Source organism: Apostichopus japonicus, chromosome 8 (assembly GCF_037975245.1).
Source record: "Apostichopus japonicus isolate 1M-3 chromosome 8, ASM3797524v1, whole genome shotgun sequence".
Taxonomy (NCBI): Eukaryota; Metazoa; Echinodermata; class Holothuroidea; order Aspidochirotida; family Stichopodidae; genus Apostichopus; species Apostichopus japonicus.
In genome coordinates, this window is record NC_092568.1 from 21,249,826 (window position 1) to 21,272,208 (window position 22,383).

The 22,383-nt window shown below is 38.2% G+C and overlaps 1 protein-coding gene across 1 annotated transcript; it reads left to right on the forward strand.

Annotated features, from left to right (window-relative positions):
• On the forward strand, positions 1-21,398 carry LOC139971033 (uncharacterized). Its single transcript, XM_071977189.1, has 4 exons — positions 1-97; positions 13,902-13,994; positions 14,653-14,754; positions 17,950-21,398. Exons 3-4 carry the CDS (start codon positions 14,680-14,682, stop codon positions 18,946-18,948), a joined length of 1,074 nt encoding a protein of 357 aa, XP_071833290.1. The 5' UTR covers positions 1-97; positions 13,902-13,994; positions 14,653-14,679; the 3' UTR covers positions 18,949-21,398.
• The last annotated feature ends 985 nt before the right edge of the window (positions 21,399-22,383 follow it).

A 22,383-nucleotide genomic window follows, 5' to 3' on the forward strand; every position in this document is an offset into this window, starting at 1 on the left:
GGATATATACAATATTACAAGTTGGACGTACGATTTAGTGCAATTTGCAAGGATACAGCATATCCCCATAGTTTGGGATTTTGAAAGAGAATATAAAACAGGTAAGCGCTAACTTAAGCCTAGTTGTAGTATATTGCAATAACAGCAGGCCCCTGTAGTTCTACTAGCACTAGGCCTACTGCCACTACTACTGGCTTAGCCTAGTACTTTTTATCATGTTACATCCACTCGCCAAGCAAGGGGCAAAGCCTCGGAAACTAGCCTACAATGTATCATAAAGCCTATAGGCCTACGTAGGCAAGTCCTAGTAATAGTAAGTATTTGTTGTTCTCTGTTGGTGATTTTGCGAAAGACGCCTGGAACTTGTGGGAGCTGCATCATTTTTATTTATTTTCCCTCCTTAGTCATAGCCTATCGGTCCTGATCTAACATTTTCCAAGCACAACAATACGGAGGCCAATCCTAGTATCTCTTATTTCTCAAATTCCTCCTGAAATGTTCTAATCCTACTTTTTTCTTAGCCCTAATAGTAATACCTAGTACTTCTACTAAGTACTAGCCTAGTACTAGGCTAATACTATATAGGCCTAGGCCCAGCCCTACTGTCACTCGATATCTTACTAGGCCTAGTTACTGTTATCTTACGAATACCCGTTAAGATGTCATGCTACTTAATTTACTCATATTCCTCCGTCCACAAGCAATTGCCAATAAACTTTCCATTTTTCGCGCCCTTTTCTAATCCAAAAGAACAGGGAGAAAACGCAATAACATAACAAAAACAAAACAAAGCGTGAAACTGAAGTGAAAGACTGACGCCAATGAATGGTCATTTCGACCCCATCTTTGAACCTGCATTAGGGGCCTATAAACTTAAAGTGTAAAGGAAAATCAAATCAACGCAGGGATAGTATATATTTTCACATCTGCGGCTGTCTCTCGTGCTTGTTTAAGACGTCGATCCCCCGAGCCCTCACATTTCAAGTTACAAACAAGGCCGAGTTTATTATAGTAATATCTTTATAACGCACGTGTCAGGCTTCGTTTATTCGCCAGTGTATTGTATAATCAGATTGTCGCAAAACCCCTATCTCATACGTCAGAAGCGTAGTATTGGATTTTCTTTTATTTATAACATCCGCCGCCGCTGAACGAGTGACATGTAAGGGAATTCCCGCCATTGTGAAACAAAGAATAACATAATAAAAGTACAGCACAATTTGGCGCGAAATTCACTGAGATTACTCGATCATCCCATTCAGCTGCTTATGACAATAACTGAATAAGACTAAAAGCAGTGTACATAGGGCCAATGCTTATATAGGATAACGGAAATCACATAATTAAAATGCTTTTGTTTCGTTTGCCCGTTCACCACTAATTGAGGTATACCATCTGCCGATAACACAATATATTGTATTTTAGATGGGGTTATTAGTATTATGTGAAAGGTTCGTAATATTTTGTCGTTCGAAATGGGAGGTGCCATTTAAACTCCACCGGTGGACTAGATGGACTCGCGGTTACTAATCAGGGCGTATACATTGTAAATGAAAATCGTAACACAATGCAACGGAAGGAAACGAGTCTAATATGAACTAATAAGTCTAATATGAATTTCCGAAACGGTGAAGGTTTGAATCAAGCCTAAAGTATCATGGCTGTCCAGTGGTCTGATAATATAATATACGGCGAAATTTGTTTTGCATATAAAAACGCCCAATGATACCTTCCAACGTAGCCTGTATAATTACTTATGCATAAATAGGCAACTTGAATGAGGTACATTTGGCCGGAAGTACTACATTGAAAAACCCCTGAGACTTACTCACCCGGCCTCCCCTCTTCCTGGAACTGTGTAATCAAGCACATATCCTTGTATGCTGAAACAAGTTTATATACCATGTTACTTTATTGTTGCTTAAATTCATTTGATCCTTTAATCAGTGACGAATTTCGGGGACGGCCAAAAAAATAGGCAAAGAAAAATAAATAGCCATGATATATATATATATGATACATTATTTATAGCATGGTGTGATATCTGAATCTCATGTTTTCTTCTTTAGCCATGATAAGCATAGAACGAGATTTTCCTGAACAAGTTAAACTTTGATTCAGTGGTTGACAGATTTCCGTGCGACGTATGAAATTTGATTGTCAACTTTCAGTAAAAACAATATATATATATATATCTGCGTGTACCTATACCCATGTGTATTTTTATGTATTTGATATCGTGAATATACAATGGCGACAAAATGTACTCACACCACGAACACTGGCTACGAACCTGCCACGTCCATGCCCACCCCCCCCCCCCCTCTCATATAATTGCACTTCTCAGGAACAACATCAACAAATTTACCAAAGGAAAATCCAAAGGGTGGCTTTAAATTGTGGCCTAACAAAAGTCAAAATCGTTAACAAGTTACAAAGGGAAGGTCTCTTATAGGCACTTCATTAAACGCTTAACACAAGTTTAATGCCTTTATACATCTTTAATTAATCTCCTCATTAAGCGGAGAACTCTGTCGGCGGTTTCTATCATTACAATTCGTTCTATAGGCATTAGAGTATTAGCATAATTATGATGAATTCCACTCGAATAGAGACGGTCTAATACACGCCAAGCAACAGGTGGAAAGTTTTTTTATTTTTTTATTTTTGGGTCGAGTGGCGCGAAATATTGTATAGGCAGCCACCTTTGTTCTGTCTATCACACAGCAATGTGATGATGATGATCTCGAACTCCTGAGTTCGAGGGTATTTCAACAGCTTGTCTCGCATGCTCTGCTTGGCTCGTAAAGGTTACTTTTAATGATGACTGCAGTCACTACACTTACAGAGAACTCTGTCCTCTTCTGTTGATCAAGGGGGAGAAAAAAAAACGCTCTTTGTTGCGCATGTGGTAAGTGGCGGGAAAATGTGCTTATAGTTGGTGCGAAATTATCACATCATTCATCTACGTCATAGCGCTCATGTTAAGACATCTGTTTACGCTTAAACCAAAACAATTGTTCAGTGTGTTTTGAAAAAAAATCAGGTGATCAGAGTTCAATTCTGTATATACTGGGTATAACATTTAGGAAAAGATAAAAACATATCGCAAGATAGCCTTTATGGCAGTCATGCTTTTGTATCATAAAATTTATTTCCGAAATGATGAACAACAGAAAATGGCAGCTAGAATGATTTGCCAGATAAATTCTTTATTGTAAAGAAAATATCTTAGATTTCGTGTTACCAACACCAGTGAACCATTCGTTATAGTCTCATTTGGCCTTCCGGTGTACGAAAAATAGGACAATATCAGTAATTGTAGCATGCAACCGTTTAGCAGCAAAAGTGATAAACATGTACATAGTTTTTTGTAATTCTTTCGCTGACATTTTGTGGCGTACATTTGTACGATTACTCGATACTAACATATCTTAGTTCATTAACTTGACTAGCTAATTTATTTCTATCTAATTATCGAATCATTCATTATTCATTACGAACTTTTGTGGAAAAAAATCATTAGTGGTTTTGCTGTTTTGAACAACTGCATTATTAGTTTTACGTATACTCAGTGTATACATGGATTCGTCGGTATACCACTATAAAAAAACAAATTCTATAATTAGCCTATAAGTACATATCGTAGCCTACTCAGTGCCTATTTATTATCTTGAGTAAAATTATATGCTAAAGTACTATCCTGGATTTCTTATTCTTGTTCTTTCGATTTAAATCCAAACGATAAAATCCTAGCTTCACCGGATGCATGTTGTATACGACATATCGCATATAAATAATCATATTAATTACCGACAGCCTAAAACATTTTCTCATCAATTTTGGGCGGGAATTTTGCTTTTGTGCTACTTCCTTGAGTATGTCATCTAGGCATCAAGAAGAGAAAATCGTCACCCGGCACGTTTTTAACCTACGTTCATGCGCCTGTGCTTTGTAGTTTTGTATAAATTACCATCATGCGCGTATCGATAATCCGCGTGTATAAGTATGTCGCCGATTGGAAACGGTGGCACGAGGTATAATGCCGATCCTCTTGTCCTCGTTACAGTCTGATGTTAGGTTCGTGTGGTCACTAGGCTACAGGCCTGGTGGGAGGGGCAGGGATTCAGTGGGCTACAGGCACGGGAGTTATTTAGGCAAACGGTGAAATATATGATATTGGTATAAATATTATATTCTTTCATTTTCAAAAGTACTCAAGGCAAAATGGAGACTTCCAAAAGTGGGTCTGGTGACGTAATTGTCCGCGCGGGCCTCGACGCTCCTGGATACAGAAAATTCGGGCCATGTGTGTACATAGGTTCATGCTCTGGATTGGTGGATGGAGTTTAGAAAATGTAATGGACATTTTCTACCCGATGAATCATCATAAAACTGATCTTTGCCAATCTGCCTATAAAGTTTGGCATATATTTCTATTCTATGCGTTATTACGAGTACGTTATAATTGTAACTGGAAACACCGTATATAACCGAAATCGCGGTTTTACAAGCCGGGAACAATGTATCACAAGAAGAAGAGCGTGTACGTTATATAAACGCGTGACGATGTATATGCCTCGAGGCTGCGGATACTTTCGGTTACTATATATGTGTGCATTTATCACGTTTGTGAAATTGCTCCATGTCCAGTTGTGATCGGGAAGTTTGAAAGTCACAACTTATCATATTACCAGGAATGTTAACTGTTTCCTAATATAGATAACGTGACACAACCGTACAGGAGATATTTGCATTTGTCGATCTCCAATAATTCTCGTTGCCAAGCTACAGATCAGATGTGCGCATCATATAAGAACTAATCTGCTTTTAAATTTGACTTTCACCTTGTTGGGGAAAAACAAGCGAGCATTGAACTGTAATGCAAGTTTCGGATTTACATAGGCCTTATAATTCAGATTCTTTCCCAAAATATATACCATCGTAATCAAATACATATAGATCTCGCTCCATTTCGTCGAGTGATTGGGTCACGCAAGTGTGTAGACGAAACGTTTGTTATTGACTTTTCGTCATGTGACCTCTCCCTCTTTTTTCATTCTGAAGTCAAGCCATCCAGTGTTATACAATCAACATCAATCACTTCTTCCATCCTCTAACTCAACATTACCGGTGAATTCTTTAAGATATAGGGAAATTGACGGAATAAAATTAGATAAAGAATCAGCTTTAGTAGAGCCTCAGCGGTGCAGTCCTTTCCTTCTTTGCTTATAGTACTTTTGTTAATAACTTCCACGTGCTTTACGAATGAATAAAAATATTCGGGGAAAGAAATATCGCACGATGTTTATTCCCATTTGGGAGGTATATGCACACATACACCAGGGGTTTCACAATAGGTGACCCACAGGCCAAATCCAGCACGTGAAATAAATGAAAAGGAAAATTTGTCCACAGCTTTGCACTAATTCTAAGGTGTGCGAGTCTAAAGCTTACCTGCCCCTTTCTTACTCTTAAGTAGGCCTGCGGTGAGGTTCTGGTTCCCACGTGGGCCCCTTTGCTCAAACAAAATGTTCCCCCTCTGTCCCTCGTAGAAATTTAACCCGTTAAATATAGTAATTAAATATACGATTTTTGGATCGACAGAACGTAGGCTTCTTTTTCAGTCAAGTTTAGTTTAATTTCTCTATGTATCCTCCAAGGAGGTATAATAGACATAAATACATGAACAAATAGAGATAACACATAACATAATTCAGATGGCAGTCACAAGAGAGTAACAAGACACAAAAGAAGAAGAATAAGATTACAGATAGAAGTTCTTGAAAGTGTGGCACCAGCACAACAGTAAGCGCTAGCAATTGATGTGACAAAAAATTACGAGGTTTTATTATTTTAGCACAAAACGGACTTAAATTGGAAGTAACAATTTTTAGACTTCGATTTGAAAAAGATCATGCATCTTAATTGATCTGGGTCTGCATATGTGCGCTAAAAATTATGCAATTATGGGACACCAACTTGGACATGAACGAGCGGCCAGCGACCTCTGCAGTGTTACACACGTTATGTCGTTTGACATCATTCCAAGTACAATTGTTGTAATACTTTCGCGAATTTCTATCTGTAACGTAATGATTCTAAAATCACAAGGTTGTTATTGAACTCTCGTGAGTTCGTCGTATACACGTTTACTGGTGCAGGACTTACGTTACCGACGGTTGTCAAGGACTAAACAGCAGGACTTGTCCAAGTTTCAGTTTTCATTTCGGTTTTGTGTATCACCGCCGTGACATGGACTCAATCAAATACCATGATATTGTCACGTGATCTAAGGAAATGAAAAGCATTCTGTACAACAACAAAAAAGTGGGAGCATTAGCCTTTATCATAAAACTGTCCTTACAAACATCAACAACTTTCGGTTTATAAAACTTTGCAACACAGAGGAAAGAGCCGACGATTATCAACTGATATATGTTAACAGTGTAGTAGACATGAAATGAGGTCACCACCCTTCCACCCCCTCCCCCCCCCCTCCCGAACGGTCGGTTATTCCCTAATAAGAACATGCTAGAGTGGATAACGTGCGAAAACATCTGAAACGTTTTCCAAAATGTAAACAAAAAAGTTAAACATGAACTAAAAGTGTAAGTTCAATAGCCACCCTATGTGAAGTATAACTTTACAAGCCATCCCGACTGCTTCTCCCATATACATGCACGTGTGGTTGCTTTGCGCCTTGCAAAACTGTATAGGTCGATCTTAAATAATTAAACAGCTCATAGTCCGTCACATTACCGAAGCCTAAAAATTTAAACATGAACTAAAAGTGTAAGTTCAATAGCCACCCTATGTGAAGTATAAGTTTACAAGCCATCCCGACTGCTTCTCCCATATACATGCACGTGTGGTTGCTTTGCGTCGTTACTTAACTGCCTTACAACACTGTAGGCCGATCTTAAATAATTAAACAGCTCATAGTCCGTCAACTTACCGTAGCCTAATTAGCATATACGTTTCTGTTACCCTTACGAAACCCGACCACCTTATTTAATTTTCAAAACCACTTGCGTTCTTGGACTATTTTGTGCATTGATGTTTAAGAGGGATTACAAATTGTTTCCAGAAATAAAAGTTTCAATTTCTTTGAAGAGGGTTTGAGAAAACTTGAGACTATAGTTATCAAAATGTCAGATTAAGGGCACTGTCCTCTGTTCACAGATAGAAACTAACAGGCTTTATTTTCCGGTTTTGAAAAACATAAACCGCATATCAGCGAGGAGAACGATAACGCTTTGGGATTTCCCCCTATATGTCGTAAAAGATGAAAGGGGTCTTTGACCTATCGTACATCATTACGTATGACAATCAGTGGTTAAGTAAGGCATTAATTATTGAATGATTTAATTTATGAAGTTAAGAAAAAGTAACATGTGACTACAAATCATTAAACAGAGCACTATTATAATCAGTACAGCTAAACCTTAATTAACTTAGACAACGACATCGAAAGTTAATGATGTAGAACACAAATAATGGAAACAGCTTCTTGTGTTGTTTGTATATATGTATACCTCTCTCACCATGCACGCAAATAATATCCATTTATGAATCAGGCTTATGTGGCAAATTCATTGCAATGTTTGTTACTAAATCAATGAAGTGACGTCATACTTTTCTAAACAAAAGCCCACAGTTAAAGCCTATAAAGGCCTTCTACAAGCCATGTTTCGAAGATGAAACCTGTAGGCTTAATCCTAGCATAATTAGGTAAATAGACTACGCAAGAGGGCAAACCACCGAGTTGCATATCTCATCTCCAGAAAACACTGATTTCAAATGAACGATTTATTATTAGACCTTTTACCAAGTGACCTTTGATAAAAAGGTCAACTTATTTTGAAAATACTTGACATTTCCATTACGTTTTCGCTAATTTGACATTAAGTTCCGGGGGCCTGCGAGACACAAGGGTTCACCCTGGGGTAACCTTCCCACCGAGTTTGAAGACACACACACACATAGTGACACACCCACAAGGACACGTTTTGACACCTCCCTCCGTCATGGACTTCCGGTCACCCTGGGGTACCCCACCATGGGTGACCCCACGAGAGTAGCTACTCAGGAAAATTAACCATTACCAAGGCAACTGTTGCTACGGCAACTGATATAGTTGTATATGGCCCAACTCGCAAAGGCACTAGAATACCTCATCCTCCCTATTATGAGAGCGGTGAGATAATAATATACTCTAAGAATGATGGATAATTTCAGTAACTCGCATTTGAGAACAGTATTCAGTCACAGAGATGATTTTCTCCTACTGACTAGACCAAAGATTGTTTGATAGCACTGAATGTCTATGTAAGGCCGTGGCGAAATTACCATTAACCTGGCGGGGGGGGGAAGGGGCAGACAGTAAACTGAAGCAGCTTGTACACTTGAGGACCTACATATCATTAAACAATTTATTTGTTCTGTGATTTGAGTTCCACGAGGGACTTTGTGGGGCGGAAGAATTTCTCGGCGATAAGGTATAGCCACAAACTCTCCCCACTCCCGGGAAGAACCTTTAGCTTCAGAAGACATTTTGACATAAGCTAAAACCTACTTTGATGGTAAATTACGTCATGATAATATTATCCCTACGTACGTCATTCGGGGGAATTCCGCGAGACCGAATTTCCGCGAACCGATGGTCCGCGAGACCGATGGTCTATGGATGGTCCATCGATAGCCCGGCCAGACTGAAGGTCCGAGCCAAGTGACCGGAGCCTGAATTGACACCATTGTATGATTCCGTGCACGTATTAGAACAACATCAAGAAAGCAAAAAAAGGAAGAAAAAAATTGCTTGTATTTTCTCACTCAACTGAAAAGTTTTACAAATTTGTCTTTCGATAAAAGAGAAGCAGGTAATTAGGAGACCTAAACCTTGGCAATCATAGGCGATGAAAGCGGGGGTGAGGGGGAGCGTCTCCCCTAAATTTTTCATTGATGGACATTCCCCCCCCCCCCCCCCCTAAAATCTGAAGAAGTAAGGAAAAGCCAATTTAGAACACTTTTTTAACATTGTCATATTACATTACAAAAATATTATTTGAAGTTCGAGCAGTCTAAAGAATTTTGACTCCTTATAGAACCGAAAACCGCAACATATGTTCCCTTGTTATAGCGTATACTGTCATTGTTATCCCATTTTACTATGAAATCAGGCTTAATTAGGGGTCGACTTTTAACCTCTAGCCCGTAACAGTTGACACAATTTCCTCATTATAAACCAAACGTCTAATTTACTTCCTAAAATTTGTACATTTTGTAGCACAAACACACAAACAAATCACGTCTAGTAATAGTTTCGGTCTCGCGGACCTTCGGTGTCGCGGACCATTGTTAATTTCGGTCTCGCGGACCTTCGGTCTCGTGCAGGGGCCTGTAACCCGTCAGTCATTCAAACACTGTTTTAATATGGTGTGGACTTATAATAGCAACGGGGAGTTGCTTCTTGTATCAATCAGCTCTCTAATAATAAAACACTATGGATGACACAGTATAACCTGACATGATATATGTCAAGGTCACCTTGTGTTTACAGAGTGTTTCGTACTTTTACACTGTGCAATACCGATTGGCAAATGTGTAACCATGACGTCATGTAAACTGAAATGTGCCCCTCGTAAAATGCACTCAACTAATTTGTCGTAATGATGAGAAGTATTACGCTGATACTCTCACGCTATGTAATTGAAAGTGATCAAATAATCGGTTAGGAATTATGTTTACATAATGTGAAGGTCACCTTCAGAGAGAAACCTCGTACAACTGTTATGTCAATGAACTATGGTATTATATACATATATACATTCATAGATCTTAAATATTATAATATTAGTTGAGTTTTGTTTGTCTTCTCCTTTCCATACAGCAAAGTGCATGGTTCATTCTAGAAATTAAAGCGGGCACATACACATCATTTACTAGGGTTATATGTCAAGAGATATGGACGGTGAACAACCCCCTCCCCCTCGACCTGGCTAAATAAGATCTTGCCCCGTTTAGGAGATATCCGTTGTGTGGCGGGGGGGGGGGTCTCATATGGTAAATGCGTAATGTCATTAAGCTGCTATCTGAAACTCTCTCACTTTCTCTTCGTGTTTCTCTTTGCACATTTTCAAGGTATAGATTGTTAACAAAATTGAAACTAACCAATGCTATATCATTAGGTCACGTTAGGAACTCTTTTATTTTAGACTTAGAGCATCTGAAAACCCATCTACATCACGAAGAATAGCCATTGTAACAAATAGAGATTTAAAAAAAAAATGCTTAAGCACATGTGACTCGATGATGTCATATTTAAAGGGTGTGAAGACTCGCGCAAAAAGAAACGTCTAATGCCGGTAATCTGACCTACTTTCGAATGAGGTGTAACAGAAGTGTTAGACACCACCATCGATCCCAGAAAATATACACACAGCTTGCTACCGTCGGTAATTAGACACTAGTGTACAGTCAGTACATACAGCTGCGGTCAATACCCACAGCACAGTGTACAAACGACACAGCGATGGACATCTCAGCTCCAGCTAAAGATAACAAGGTATCACGTTTCATTACTGTCTGCATTTTGTAGCGACAAGAGAAAAACTTCACTAGCAAGCTTTTTTCAGAGCGCGGTTTGGGGCGAGTCTTCAATGCCTTTAAACTTGATCAAGTCTTCAGCCTTGTACGAGAAGGAACATTAAATCTGAGATTCTTCCAAAATACGAAAGATGCTTTAGGGGTTTATAGGTGATGATTACTTCTTAGCCGTTTTGGGAAGTTGTTTATGACAGTTATCTTCATTACATGTGTATTATTCCGGTCCAATAAATGGTACTAGTATAGTGCAATCACATGTATGTATGGAGAATGTTTGACAACGGTAATGTGCCAACACACGTGACAAAGTGGACATTTGTTTTATACGTGATGTAAAGTTCTTAATTCCAAGTAGTGACATTTAATTTACACTATATATGCCAATCTCCAGAGTGCTCGCTATGTATAGAGCTATAGTTAAAGCAAAATCTTCACGTCATGGTGAATTGTAACAAACTGAGCTTTTTATATTAAACGTGTGCAGCTGTGAAAATAATCACAATTTATTTTAGAGCGAATTGATATGTTAGTCATTCTTTCATGACTTTATATCCCTGATTTATCCTGAACTTCTCTAAAAGAGTGGCTTTGAGAATTACGAGTGAATTGCTGTGAATCTCTGACGTCACAATGGTGAAGCGTTCATGCATGTTGTTATGAATTAATTCAATTAATTTAATGGATTAAATGAAGTTTAATTTAAAATTGACTTAATCGATGATAGCTTCCTATGTAGCTGAATTGTATTGATTGCAGAATACAGTTGCAAGGAAGGAAACGGCTGTCTTCTTAACCTATGAGTACGAGGGAAAACATATCCATAATTCCTCGTCACTCAGTCACAACTGAAAAACAAGTCTGGTCATATAATTCACAGTTCTGCAGTAATAGATTCCTGGTCCATCGTTTCATGTTTTACTTTTAATTGTTCTATTTTTAATTTTCAAGCAAAGCAAAACCAAATCTCTGAATACCAAAAAGGTTCTTTATAAATCTGAGACTGAATCAAGTCTGATCTTGAAAGTATTTGATGAGGAGCAAACAAGTAGCAAAATTCTCCCTGGTTAAAGAATAAGTAATAGAAAATAGGAAACATTCGAACGTGATGTCTGTTATTTTCCTTTCTCTGTGTGGATGAAGATATATTATCGTCAGTCTATGACGTCACTGATTCGATTACTTTCTTTCATTTAGTGTGACGTCAAAATGTTGTATTAGCATAGGAAAATGACGCACTGTAATAAAAACGTGAAATACAAGTGAGAATTGGCTTGACGGTTGATGTCACCATGTAAACCTTTGAACACAATGATGAAATGTCACAGAAATTATGAATACCACGAAAATACGTATGATGTATATATATATATATATTTATATATGTACCATGTGCAGAGATGCCTACCAGTACGATTTTATCGTATTTAGTACGATAAAAAAAAAGTGAAATACGATAATACGATTCGCCTCTTGAAAATACGACTTTTCATCTTTCAAAAAAAAAAAAAACGTTTTTTTTTATTTTTTATTTTTTTTTATTTTTTAATAGTTGATCAATAATCTTGCTATATGTTGCAATTCATATTTGATTATTTGAAATATCTGACACTTTTTTTCTTTTAATTGGTTTATAATGTCAGTTAACAGGAATGTGGCTCATATTTCCATGAGTATAATGCAAGTCTATACAGTATTTTTTTTCTCACTTCTACTTCTGGCTTGAACCAAATTCTCATTGGCCCAAAATATGCAAGCAATTAAGCTGTATCATTATTCTCATTATGCATTTAAACACTCTTTTTGCATCATAAGAATTATTACAGATGCTTTACAATTTTCTCATTAGATGTTATTGAAAAAGCAAACATTTTACATGCCCGTTCTTACCAGTAAAACATTTTTCTGACATTTTACTGGCCCGGGGCTAACGGGTCAGTGGTAGTGTTGAGTTTTTGTGAAAATCTGATTTTTTAGGATATTCAGTCTGTTTTTTGTGTCAAGGGGTTGGCATCTCTGCATGTGGTGAAACGTTTTAACTATCGTTTGTAAGCTTGGAATCGTTATCGCAATTTAAGCGTATCTATAGCAATTTTTGTGCCACAGTAGTCTCTTTGATGGAACTTACAGGTATACCATAAATGGCATGGCTCATTTGTATTGTATGGTACATGTAGTCTTTGGACCATTTACTCAGTGTCTCTACTAGTGATGGGTTACGTGAAAAACGTATGTAAATGGTCTCTGCAGATTGTACTGCCATTGTACTATCGTAACTTTCGATGTTTCTTCATGGTTATGCAACAATTGATGAAATGTTAACTTGGAAAGACGCCAAAGAAATGCGTACAGTATGTAACAATCAAATTTTAAGAAGTTTGGCCATAGCAATTTCCAGGAAATTAAATATATCTGCCGCCCTCATTTCTATATTTCTATAGTTAGAAAACTGTGGGACTGAGTGAAAATTATTGTCGTACCTTCTTCGTTGTTGAGTAATTAATATATCGGAGACAGGGGGTAGGAAGCTTACAAAAAGTGGGGGCACGTGCCCCGGCTTCTACCCCCCTGATCAGAGACATGCGGTAGAACTGAATACTGACGGAAATGAAGCAACAGTTTCCTTAGCCACACACATCATCAAGCCTGTGCCCGATTGGTTTCTTTGTAACTGCGGACACTATACACGATATACAACGTGACTAACAACTGCACTGTTACTATAGCCAAGAACGTTCTTAATAAATGAAGACCGCCCGCTGTATTTCAACCAACCTCACTTTACCCAAATCTAAAGGTCGTATGTGTTTGTTGTGATAGAAGTGGTTGTGCTGTAAAAATAGTCAACAGAAAACTAGTATACATACGCTTTTCGTAATGTTCCTGGAAAAGTCAAGCAATTGTCGGTAAATGAAGATTATAATGTATCATTCAAATATCCTCCACATATAAGATATTATATGTAAATGTGTGCGTGTGGTGTGTAGTATTTTATAACTCTGGAACCAACTGAATCAGACAATATGTACGTAGGGCAAACCAAAGTGAATGCAATGTTATGGAGCTTTACCATTTCTAAGGCAGAAAGAGCTTGGTGATTTTCCATGTTGCTTAAATATGTGACATGGGAGAGAGAGAGAAGGGGTGGGGGCGAGGCGGGCGAATGAGACTGACCATTTAAAAATATACATTATAAAGATGAGAGGGGGGGGGTCAGAAAACGTCTAAGTTTGGTAACAGTTCGTTAAGACAATTGCCAGTCTCAAACCTTTTTTTTTTTCGTTCACCCCCAATTCCAGGTTCGCACAGAGCCGGTGTCCCAAGTTAAAACTTTCGTTGGGAGAGCAAAGTACTGCGTGCCTCAAGATATTCTACTACTGTTAAAAGCAGTAAGTCAGTGATCACTTCAGACTAGAGTGGTTTCATTCTAAACCGTCATCGACAAACTTAGCTGGAAAATAGAAACCAGCAACCGTTCAACCCTTCCAATCAGGTCAACCAATCACATAGTCAGGTGAACTAAACGTCATATTCAGCCAACTATGTGTGAATTAACTCCAATGATCAGGAAACGTTAACCGAAATTTTGAACGTGACTGCTACAGATTTTCTTATCCCAAATAATTAAGAGACAGAAATTTTTCCTAAGGTAAAATAGGTGAAACTGCCCAATTATTTATCTCTTTCTTTCCAATGTGTACAATTCCCTAGCGCACTAGGAACACAGTAGCCACTGCCACCGTTACCGTTCAAGTTTCCGAGTAAACTGAGGGCGGAGCTTACATGACTGTGTACAGTTAGGTCGACGCAGACGTCAGTCCAGTAAACCACGCCCACTTTACTAAATCTAGAGTGAGTAGCTAGCACGACTTGGACGTTCATAGCGAGTGAACATGCGTGCGAGACAACCCGTTCATTTCATGCATATATAAATAGTAGTGACAAATTTAAGTTCGTTATTGCAAAGGAGAATACTGTGGGCTTGAGCGATACGGATCCTTCTAAACTGCCAGCCCAATTTTTCCTTTGATTATTATTTTTAAACAGTTGACTTCTACACGGAATTTACCAGTTATGTCTTCAGCTGTGGTCTCACCCTACTCTGATGGTACTAGCAACAACTTTTTCGGCAACTGTGGTGGTTCCATGGTAAGTTCGACGTTCCATTTATTATACCTCTTGTGTTACTCCCAAGATACATTATTCTCATCTGTTATGTTCCAAGTTTTGTTATGTTTTTAAGTTTATTGTGTAACCAACTACTGTGATATTGTGTATCTGAATTTATCTAACATTTGTCGATTATGTAAATATTCTCAACTTGTTATACTCCATTTGGGCCTAGTTATGTTTTTCTGGGGGGGGGGGGAGGGGGCTGGGCAGGGAGGTTGATAGGGGAATGATTTCCGCAATAACTTATGTTAATCCTAACTAAATACCTTAACAAGTGGTCTGGTTTGTCATGTTTATATTATTTATTCTTTTGTACATTGGTCAGTAAATAAATACTTGGCTCCGTTGGGGGGGGGGGGGACCTCTAGTGGGACCTAGAGGTTCCCTGCATGTGTACACTTCTTTGGTTGTTGACAGTTCTGTATAAGGCCTACATACAAATTGTACATCGTCGACTTCGATAACACTTGTAGACGTTTTTGAAGTTGAGTTAAGCCTTCTTCGATAGTCCACGTTATAGTATTCTGCTATTCTCGATTTAGTCTCGTATTTAAAAAGCAAAGGTAGCTATGTGAACATTTAATGTTTTGGTGATATTTGGGGCCCTCCGCATCCTTACTTGACCAACCATTCTGTTGACATGACGTTGTGGTCTGCTGTAGTATATCGAACTAAGTTAACACCGAGTAGATAAAAAAAAAAACAGTCGCCACAGGGGGATGTACATGAACGTTTCTTTATTAACGGTGATATAAGCAGGACCGACTAGACGCAACAGGTGGTAATTATACCACGCTAAATAACGAGGAATCAACAAGACACTAGCTTTCAAAGTGCTGAATACATGCTCTATAAGAGATAACACAATCCTGACCAAGACTTGGGGAATGTTCGCAAGTCATCCTTTGAATTGAACGGAGATTCCAAAGATATAAACACTTAACAGGATGCGTTTAGGGTTAGATCTAGATGAGTCAAAACTTCTCTTAATTGAATGACCAAAAACTACGCTGTAGCCAGTGATTTATTAATTGAATCGTCGTTATATGCATTTTGCCTTATATCTCTGTTTGCAACGCTGTGGCGATTTTTAACTTATATAGGAAAAATAGGTAACCGCGAATGTTAGACAGATGAGTTGGTGGTAATTTGGAAACTTGAACTTGTAGAGACGAGGGTGGGGGGGGGGGGGTACAGGAGCGGGGAGGGTAGAAGGGGGATGGGAAGAGCTAGGATGACAGTTAACAAGTTTCCAGAGTCACAGATCATGTTTTTTCATTGTAGGGCTATTTATAGTTTCTATGTATAATAGACATCTTCATCATCTGAACTAAAGACTAGTAAAATTCTAAGTCCATTTTTCACGTTATTAAACTAAACCTATTGGAAACGCCTCTCAGCCGCGTTCAAACTTTGTTTAGAATAGCTACACAACTACGCCATGTTTGATAATATATAAGGAAGCAGGCTGTGTGGATCGACGTGACTAGCTTTCACTTTCATTCTTCCTATGTTATTGTTTCACGCTTCAAGTGCCTCAACCATATTCAGTGCTTAGCTTTGTATCCAGAGCAAAGGTAAAAACGTGATACAGCAATAAAGTCGCCAACCAGTTTAAGCCAGTATGTCGCTATCTAGGCGGTGGGGGATATCACGGGTTTTTAAAATAATCGTTTTGTGTGAATACTTCCAAGAACCACTTGTCAAGAAAATAGCACTATTTTCTGCAAACATGATATATTCAACGCATGATGTATTTACAGAACAAACAAATACATTTCAAATTCCTGGACTGCATGATATAAGGAAGTTGACTTTCAAAGTTTGCACGACGGATCCAAGCCACTAAACATTGAATAACCTGATCGGATAATGTCTTCGTCCCAACTTTATCACATTACATGCAACCCGAATAATTACCTTATAAAAAGGAGGTGCCGTTCACGCCAGAAATCCGAAGGGGGGGGGGGGGTGGAGTGGAGCAGGCACACAAGGCATTGAAACAAATGTATGTAGGAGGAGGAGATCAAGTGAATTAGTCATTATTTGCACATATCTAGTCATAAACGTGTGTTTTGTTGTATTTAAATTCGAGATGATCCCCAAACATGTGTTTAATCATGGCGTGCTATTTGTTAATGATTCCGACCTAGTACAATGCACACGATAAACAATGCCACGGTTTGTTATACTTTTCATGTAGCCTATACAAAACAGTTAAAAATGGAATCGTGGGTCAGAAGTAGTCAAATAAGCGCCTGAACTTTCGTAAGATTTTGATAAAACTTTATAGGAGATCATGTTCGAACATACGGTATCTCGTTGGACTTCACTAATCACTAGTACACACACTCACTGTACTTGGGTTCGTTTATGATCTCACTGAATGCTGTATTACAATGAATTTCCGCCTTCCGTCTCAGCCATGCTATTTATATACATATATCGTTAGTTAGTACTAGTAGCATACATTGTGTGTGCTTAGGAGCAGCGTACGTGATGAGGACGTAACTTCTGGTCTGTTTCCTTGTTTACAAAGTTTTACAAAGTTGTCTGTGCATAGTTAACCCAAAGCTGCCCACTGAGCCGTGCCGTACTGCAACTTATGCATCTAGTTAAGCCTTTTCAATGGCCTTGATTGTTATCAATAAAATTCCTGTCTTCTACTGGTTTTTGTTTAAACTGTAATTGGATTGTATCATTGTGTGATGAAGGCTACAGGAGTTACAGATAATAAGCCTTCTAAAGCCGCCTTCAGTGTTTACTATTCCGGAGACCTCGCTGGCCTGCGCAGCTTCTTAATTCCCCCCCCCCCCCCCCCAACAAGTAAATAAATATTTTCGAGATTTTCAGGTAGGAAGTGCGTTATAATTTGCCGCCCTATTTCTCGATGCAAGTATTTAGTAAGTTTCTATTACCAGCAGTAATACAAAGTAAACTCCGTTGAACCACAACCCTCGGAAAGCAGCAGCAGTTCATGCCTCCTATCCATGGTCTAAAGAATCATTGAATAGCGCACCCAATTTGCCCATTAGCAGCACACTCTCCTACCTGGAGAGTTCCCATCAGATGGTGTATATTTTAATAATAGTAATAATAATAATAGTAATTTTGTATAATTTCATCTGTTATAACTTTTCGTTTCTTTCACCTTCTTCTTCTTCCAAACAGATGCATGAACAATCCTTCCCAACTACCGGCAACTTTGCTCCAATGAATTTGCTGAATGCTGCAATGAGTATGGAGGAATTGCAAGGTGGACATAGTAACATCGCATTTATGCGGTCCCTGAGCTGCAGTGTCACCCAAAAGTCCGGCCTGCCCATGGGGTCCGATTCCGTATTCAGTAATATATTCGACAACAGTAAAGAGAACAGGCCACGTGACCGTGCTTTCAGCGAGAGTGACCGGAACCAACGCAACGCACAGAATTCTAACCGCTATAAAACCGAACTCTGTCGCCCTTTCATGGAAAACGGTAAATGCAAGTACGGCGATAAATGCCAGTTTGCTCACGGTGAACATGAAATACGTAACCTTCAAAGGCACCCTAAATACAAGACCGAACTCTGCCGTACATATCACACTATCGGAATCTGTCCGTACGGGCCAAGGTGTCATTTCATTCACAACCCAGTCGAGCGTAAAACCTATAGCACATCTCCAAGACAGAGGCGTGACAGAACTGGCGAGAGGCCACAATTATTGCCATTCCCGAGTATGCCTTTGGGTTCGACCGGTGATTTGACACCCCCTCCCAGCGTCTGCGATAGTCCCAGCCCCTTTTCACCTTTCGGCCAACCCGAAGCTGGGGATCACCTCCTGGAAGCTCTGAAAGCACAAGCTAGAGAACTTGCCACAGGGGAACAATCTGATTTGATTATGTCCCCAAGGGGTATGTCGCCGACACTTCATAGCCCTATCTCGTCTGCCCCGGGGTCGCCATTTCCATCTGGGCAGGACTATAGCCACGATATGCAGCTGAGAGACAATGTCTTCTTTTCAAACACCGGGGACAGTAAACCCCCTAGTCCTACCGTCTACAGGCCCCCCAGTCCCCCTGACTCTGATCCAGAGAGCTACTGCGACCGTTCATCGCCCACGGGATCATCAGGAAGAAGTTCGAGGCTCCCTATCTTTCGAGTTATGTCCATGGAAGAATATCGGTAAACGATCGGTAAGCAACCTTGGAAGCTAGCTATATTTGAAAAACACCACACTAAAACTTCAGCAGATACTACCTATTAATAGGTATAGACACAACAGTATACAGAAACTTTCTTTAACCAAACCATGTTGCGAGAAATTCATCATGGCGCACACTCGGTGGGTGTCTCTTGTTGTTTGGCGTGTCCACAGTTGGTGTAAAGGTGTCCAATGGACAGACATGTGGTTGGAGGAGGTAAAACGCTTTATTATGCGGGTTTTTACCTGTGCGCTACCCCACCCCCACAAATCGAACACTCGGATAGAAAGTGTATCGTCTTGGAGCACACCACCCAAGCACACATATTATCTCGAAAACATCTCATAAACTGTAAACTAAATTGTGAATGCAATAAACGTATCAAGCTTACTATAATATTTATTACTATATTAATATTATTATTATTATTATTACTTAAACATTATTGTTATTATGTTTGTCGATGACTTCATTTAACTTTTTCTTGAAGTGTTGGTTAGTTTGAACTTCTTCTTTGTGACGTCATTGCATTTTTTAATTAATATCAAATAACTGCCAAGTATTGTCGGAGCAAAGAAGTAAAGGAAAACAAGCAAAACGAAAAACTTGAATTGTTTATCGATTATTACAAATATCTTAAAAAGTTGTACATTAAACGCATTTTTTCCATGATTGAATTGTTGCAATGCTAATATTTTCAAATAAATAATTAAAAAAAAAAAGGAAGAAAAAAAACATGACAAAAACAGAGATTCCTTGGTAGTTTCTTTTACCAAATTCGAAAGTTTCTTTCTTTTTTTCTCTTTTTTTTTTGCGAAGGAATTTGACATGAAAACCTTGTACTTTAAGTTATTCATATTTATTGAGAACTGTGAAGCAGACATTTTGTGCAGTGTTATTTTGTTCATTGTTGTAGTCTGTATTTATAAATGTTTTTCTATATTCTAAGAATTTAGCTCAACAAAAACTTTCCATTTAAATTATGATTTTCTGTTTGATAATATCTTTTTTATCACATTTTTCCCCTTTGAAAAAAAAAATGATTCCATGAAAAAGTACTTAGCTATTTTGTAAAAAAAAAAAAAAGAATGAAAAGCTGTTGTTTTTATATTAATATTATTATCATTATTATTATTATTACTTTTTTCAACATGTGCAAAGTGCCTTCTTTTTTTGATTTTAAATGGCACGTCATTCTTTATAGCCTTACTTGCTGATTTTGTGTGGTGAAATGTACAGTGTATGTTCCTTGTAGACCGTATAGGCATTGTGTTACTATGTTAGGATTAATTGACCTAAGCTAAGTGCATGTGGTTACGTACTACTCTTCTAAATGAAAGCACGCCTTATAACCTCCTAAATATTGCTCACTCTCATTGGTTTATCATATGATATAACATGCTCTAGTTTCCTTCCATTACACACACAAAAATATCAAAATACTATGCAATTTGATAACTTGAAAATGTCATAATCGTTTGAAATGTTTGCGCTGTTCTAGTCATGATTCCAAAACTTCCGCAAGAATATTACCATAAATCGGAAAACAGTTTGTGTGACTTCTTTCTGTCGACAGACGGCCAAACCTTCGATTTGCAAAAGTCCGGCTGCAGTCAACAGGTCCACCCCCCCTTCCATCCCTATACACACACACTCTTTTCCGTCATTTGAACTAGTTTTGAAACTGTAAAACATGTTAAAAACTGGTGCTGCTCATTCATGAATAATTAATAAGAAAGAGAACATTCATAATTGTCTTTGTCTGCGACTTCATATTTGGCATACAGTGCAGTGTTTCTATGGAATTAGGAACAGACCGTCTTTGATGATAATTGCGTACATTAATAGCTGCTTGTAGCCATTTCTTTCCATATTCCAACTTCATTCCAAGCGACTGCTATTATTTGTTTGTATGTTTTGTTTTGTTTTTTTTGCTTAAAAACTTGGTTTAACACACCCTATAATAATAAAAACGGAACTATTCTTATTCTCGAGAAGTATATATTAAAATGTTTTGCTGTTCTCGTAAACGTCTGTGAAAAGTAGATAGGCTTGTGTGTGTGTATATGTATGGAAAAGAACAGCTTGTATACATATAGGCCGTTGTAGTATAACCTACAGTCACCAGTGAACACAAATATCTACCCCAGCTCACGCAATAGTGACGTAATATAGTGACGTAATATATGGATCAATATTTCTGGGATAAATAAGTGCCTTACTTCGTATTACTTATTCTTACTATTATCATTATTATTATTATTATTATTTATATGACAGATAAAATTTATTTACTGAAAGCGTTTGAATATCCTTCAAAAGATTTTGTGTGCATTTTTGTACAAAAGTTATTATTAATTTTATTGTTGAAGAGTTCATACCAGACTTAAAAAGGCAAAAAAATAAAACAAAAAAAGGGTTTAGAACAACACTATATATTCGTTTCATTTGAATTTTTACGTCGTTTTACTGTCTTCCGAAGAGTCGAACATACCCCCAGCCCCCCCCCCCCCACCCATACAATTTAAGGCTCCAAATAGTCCCCCATGCTGCAGTGCACACACTTCGCTCGCGCAGCTTGATAAAAGTTTTAAGACTATAAAGTTCTCTAAATTATCAATATTGACAATATCGCTCATTTGGATGACTGGTGTGTGATGGGCACCATGAACAGGACACTGTAGGCCAATATAAAGCGTGCATGCATAACCTATATATACATCGTTGACATACAGGGGAAAGCGCATTGCGTCGTGCCGTGATGTATTCACGTATATCATGATAACGCCCAATTTAAAGTAACATGGGATTATGTGCATGCTTCCGACTATTTTGAGTACGCACTGATGATCGAGTTGGTAAAATGATTCACTTCAATCCTACATGGAAGCTTTATAGCAACTCATTTGACTTACTTCATCGACTCACATGTGCTTCGATTTCTAATGTATTTTTTTTTCTTTTATTTATTTGAAATGTTTATTTGAAAATGCTCAATGAAAAATATTGAAGCTGTGCATAATCTTTCAGTGTCGACACTCTTAACAATTTATATTGAATATATGAAAAAGAAGGGGAAAAACGAGGGAGAAAGACTGAAAGTAAAAGGTTTCAAATCCTAGTGGTACCAAAGACATCACAGATTTACCAACTGACATCTCCCAGAAATGACTTTTTTAAACTAAGATACTCCCAAACGGAGCCATATTTGTTTATGTGTTTGGAGGAGTTGTTCATACACAAGGATATCTCTCGTTTTTAAAGCTAAGCATTTACATTGGGTGTTTGTTCCCTTAAAATTTTCCTTATATGGCAAGTAACCACTGCAGCTTTGATTTCAACGGTCGAACATATACCATCAAACATTGGCGAATCTTTACAAAATACACCTGTTGCAACCTACGCCCTACCCCTCCCCC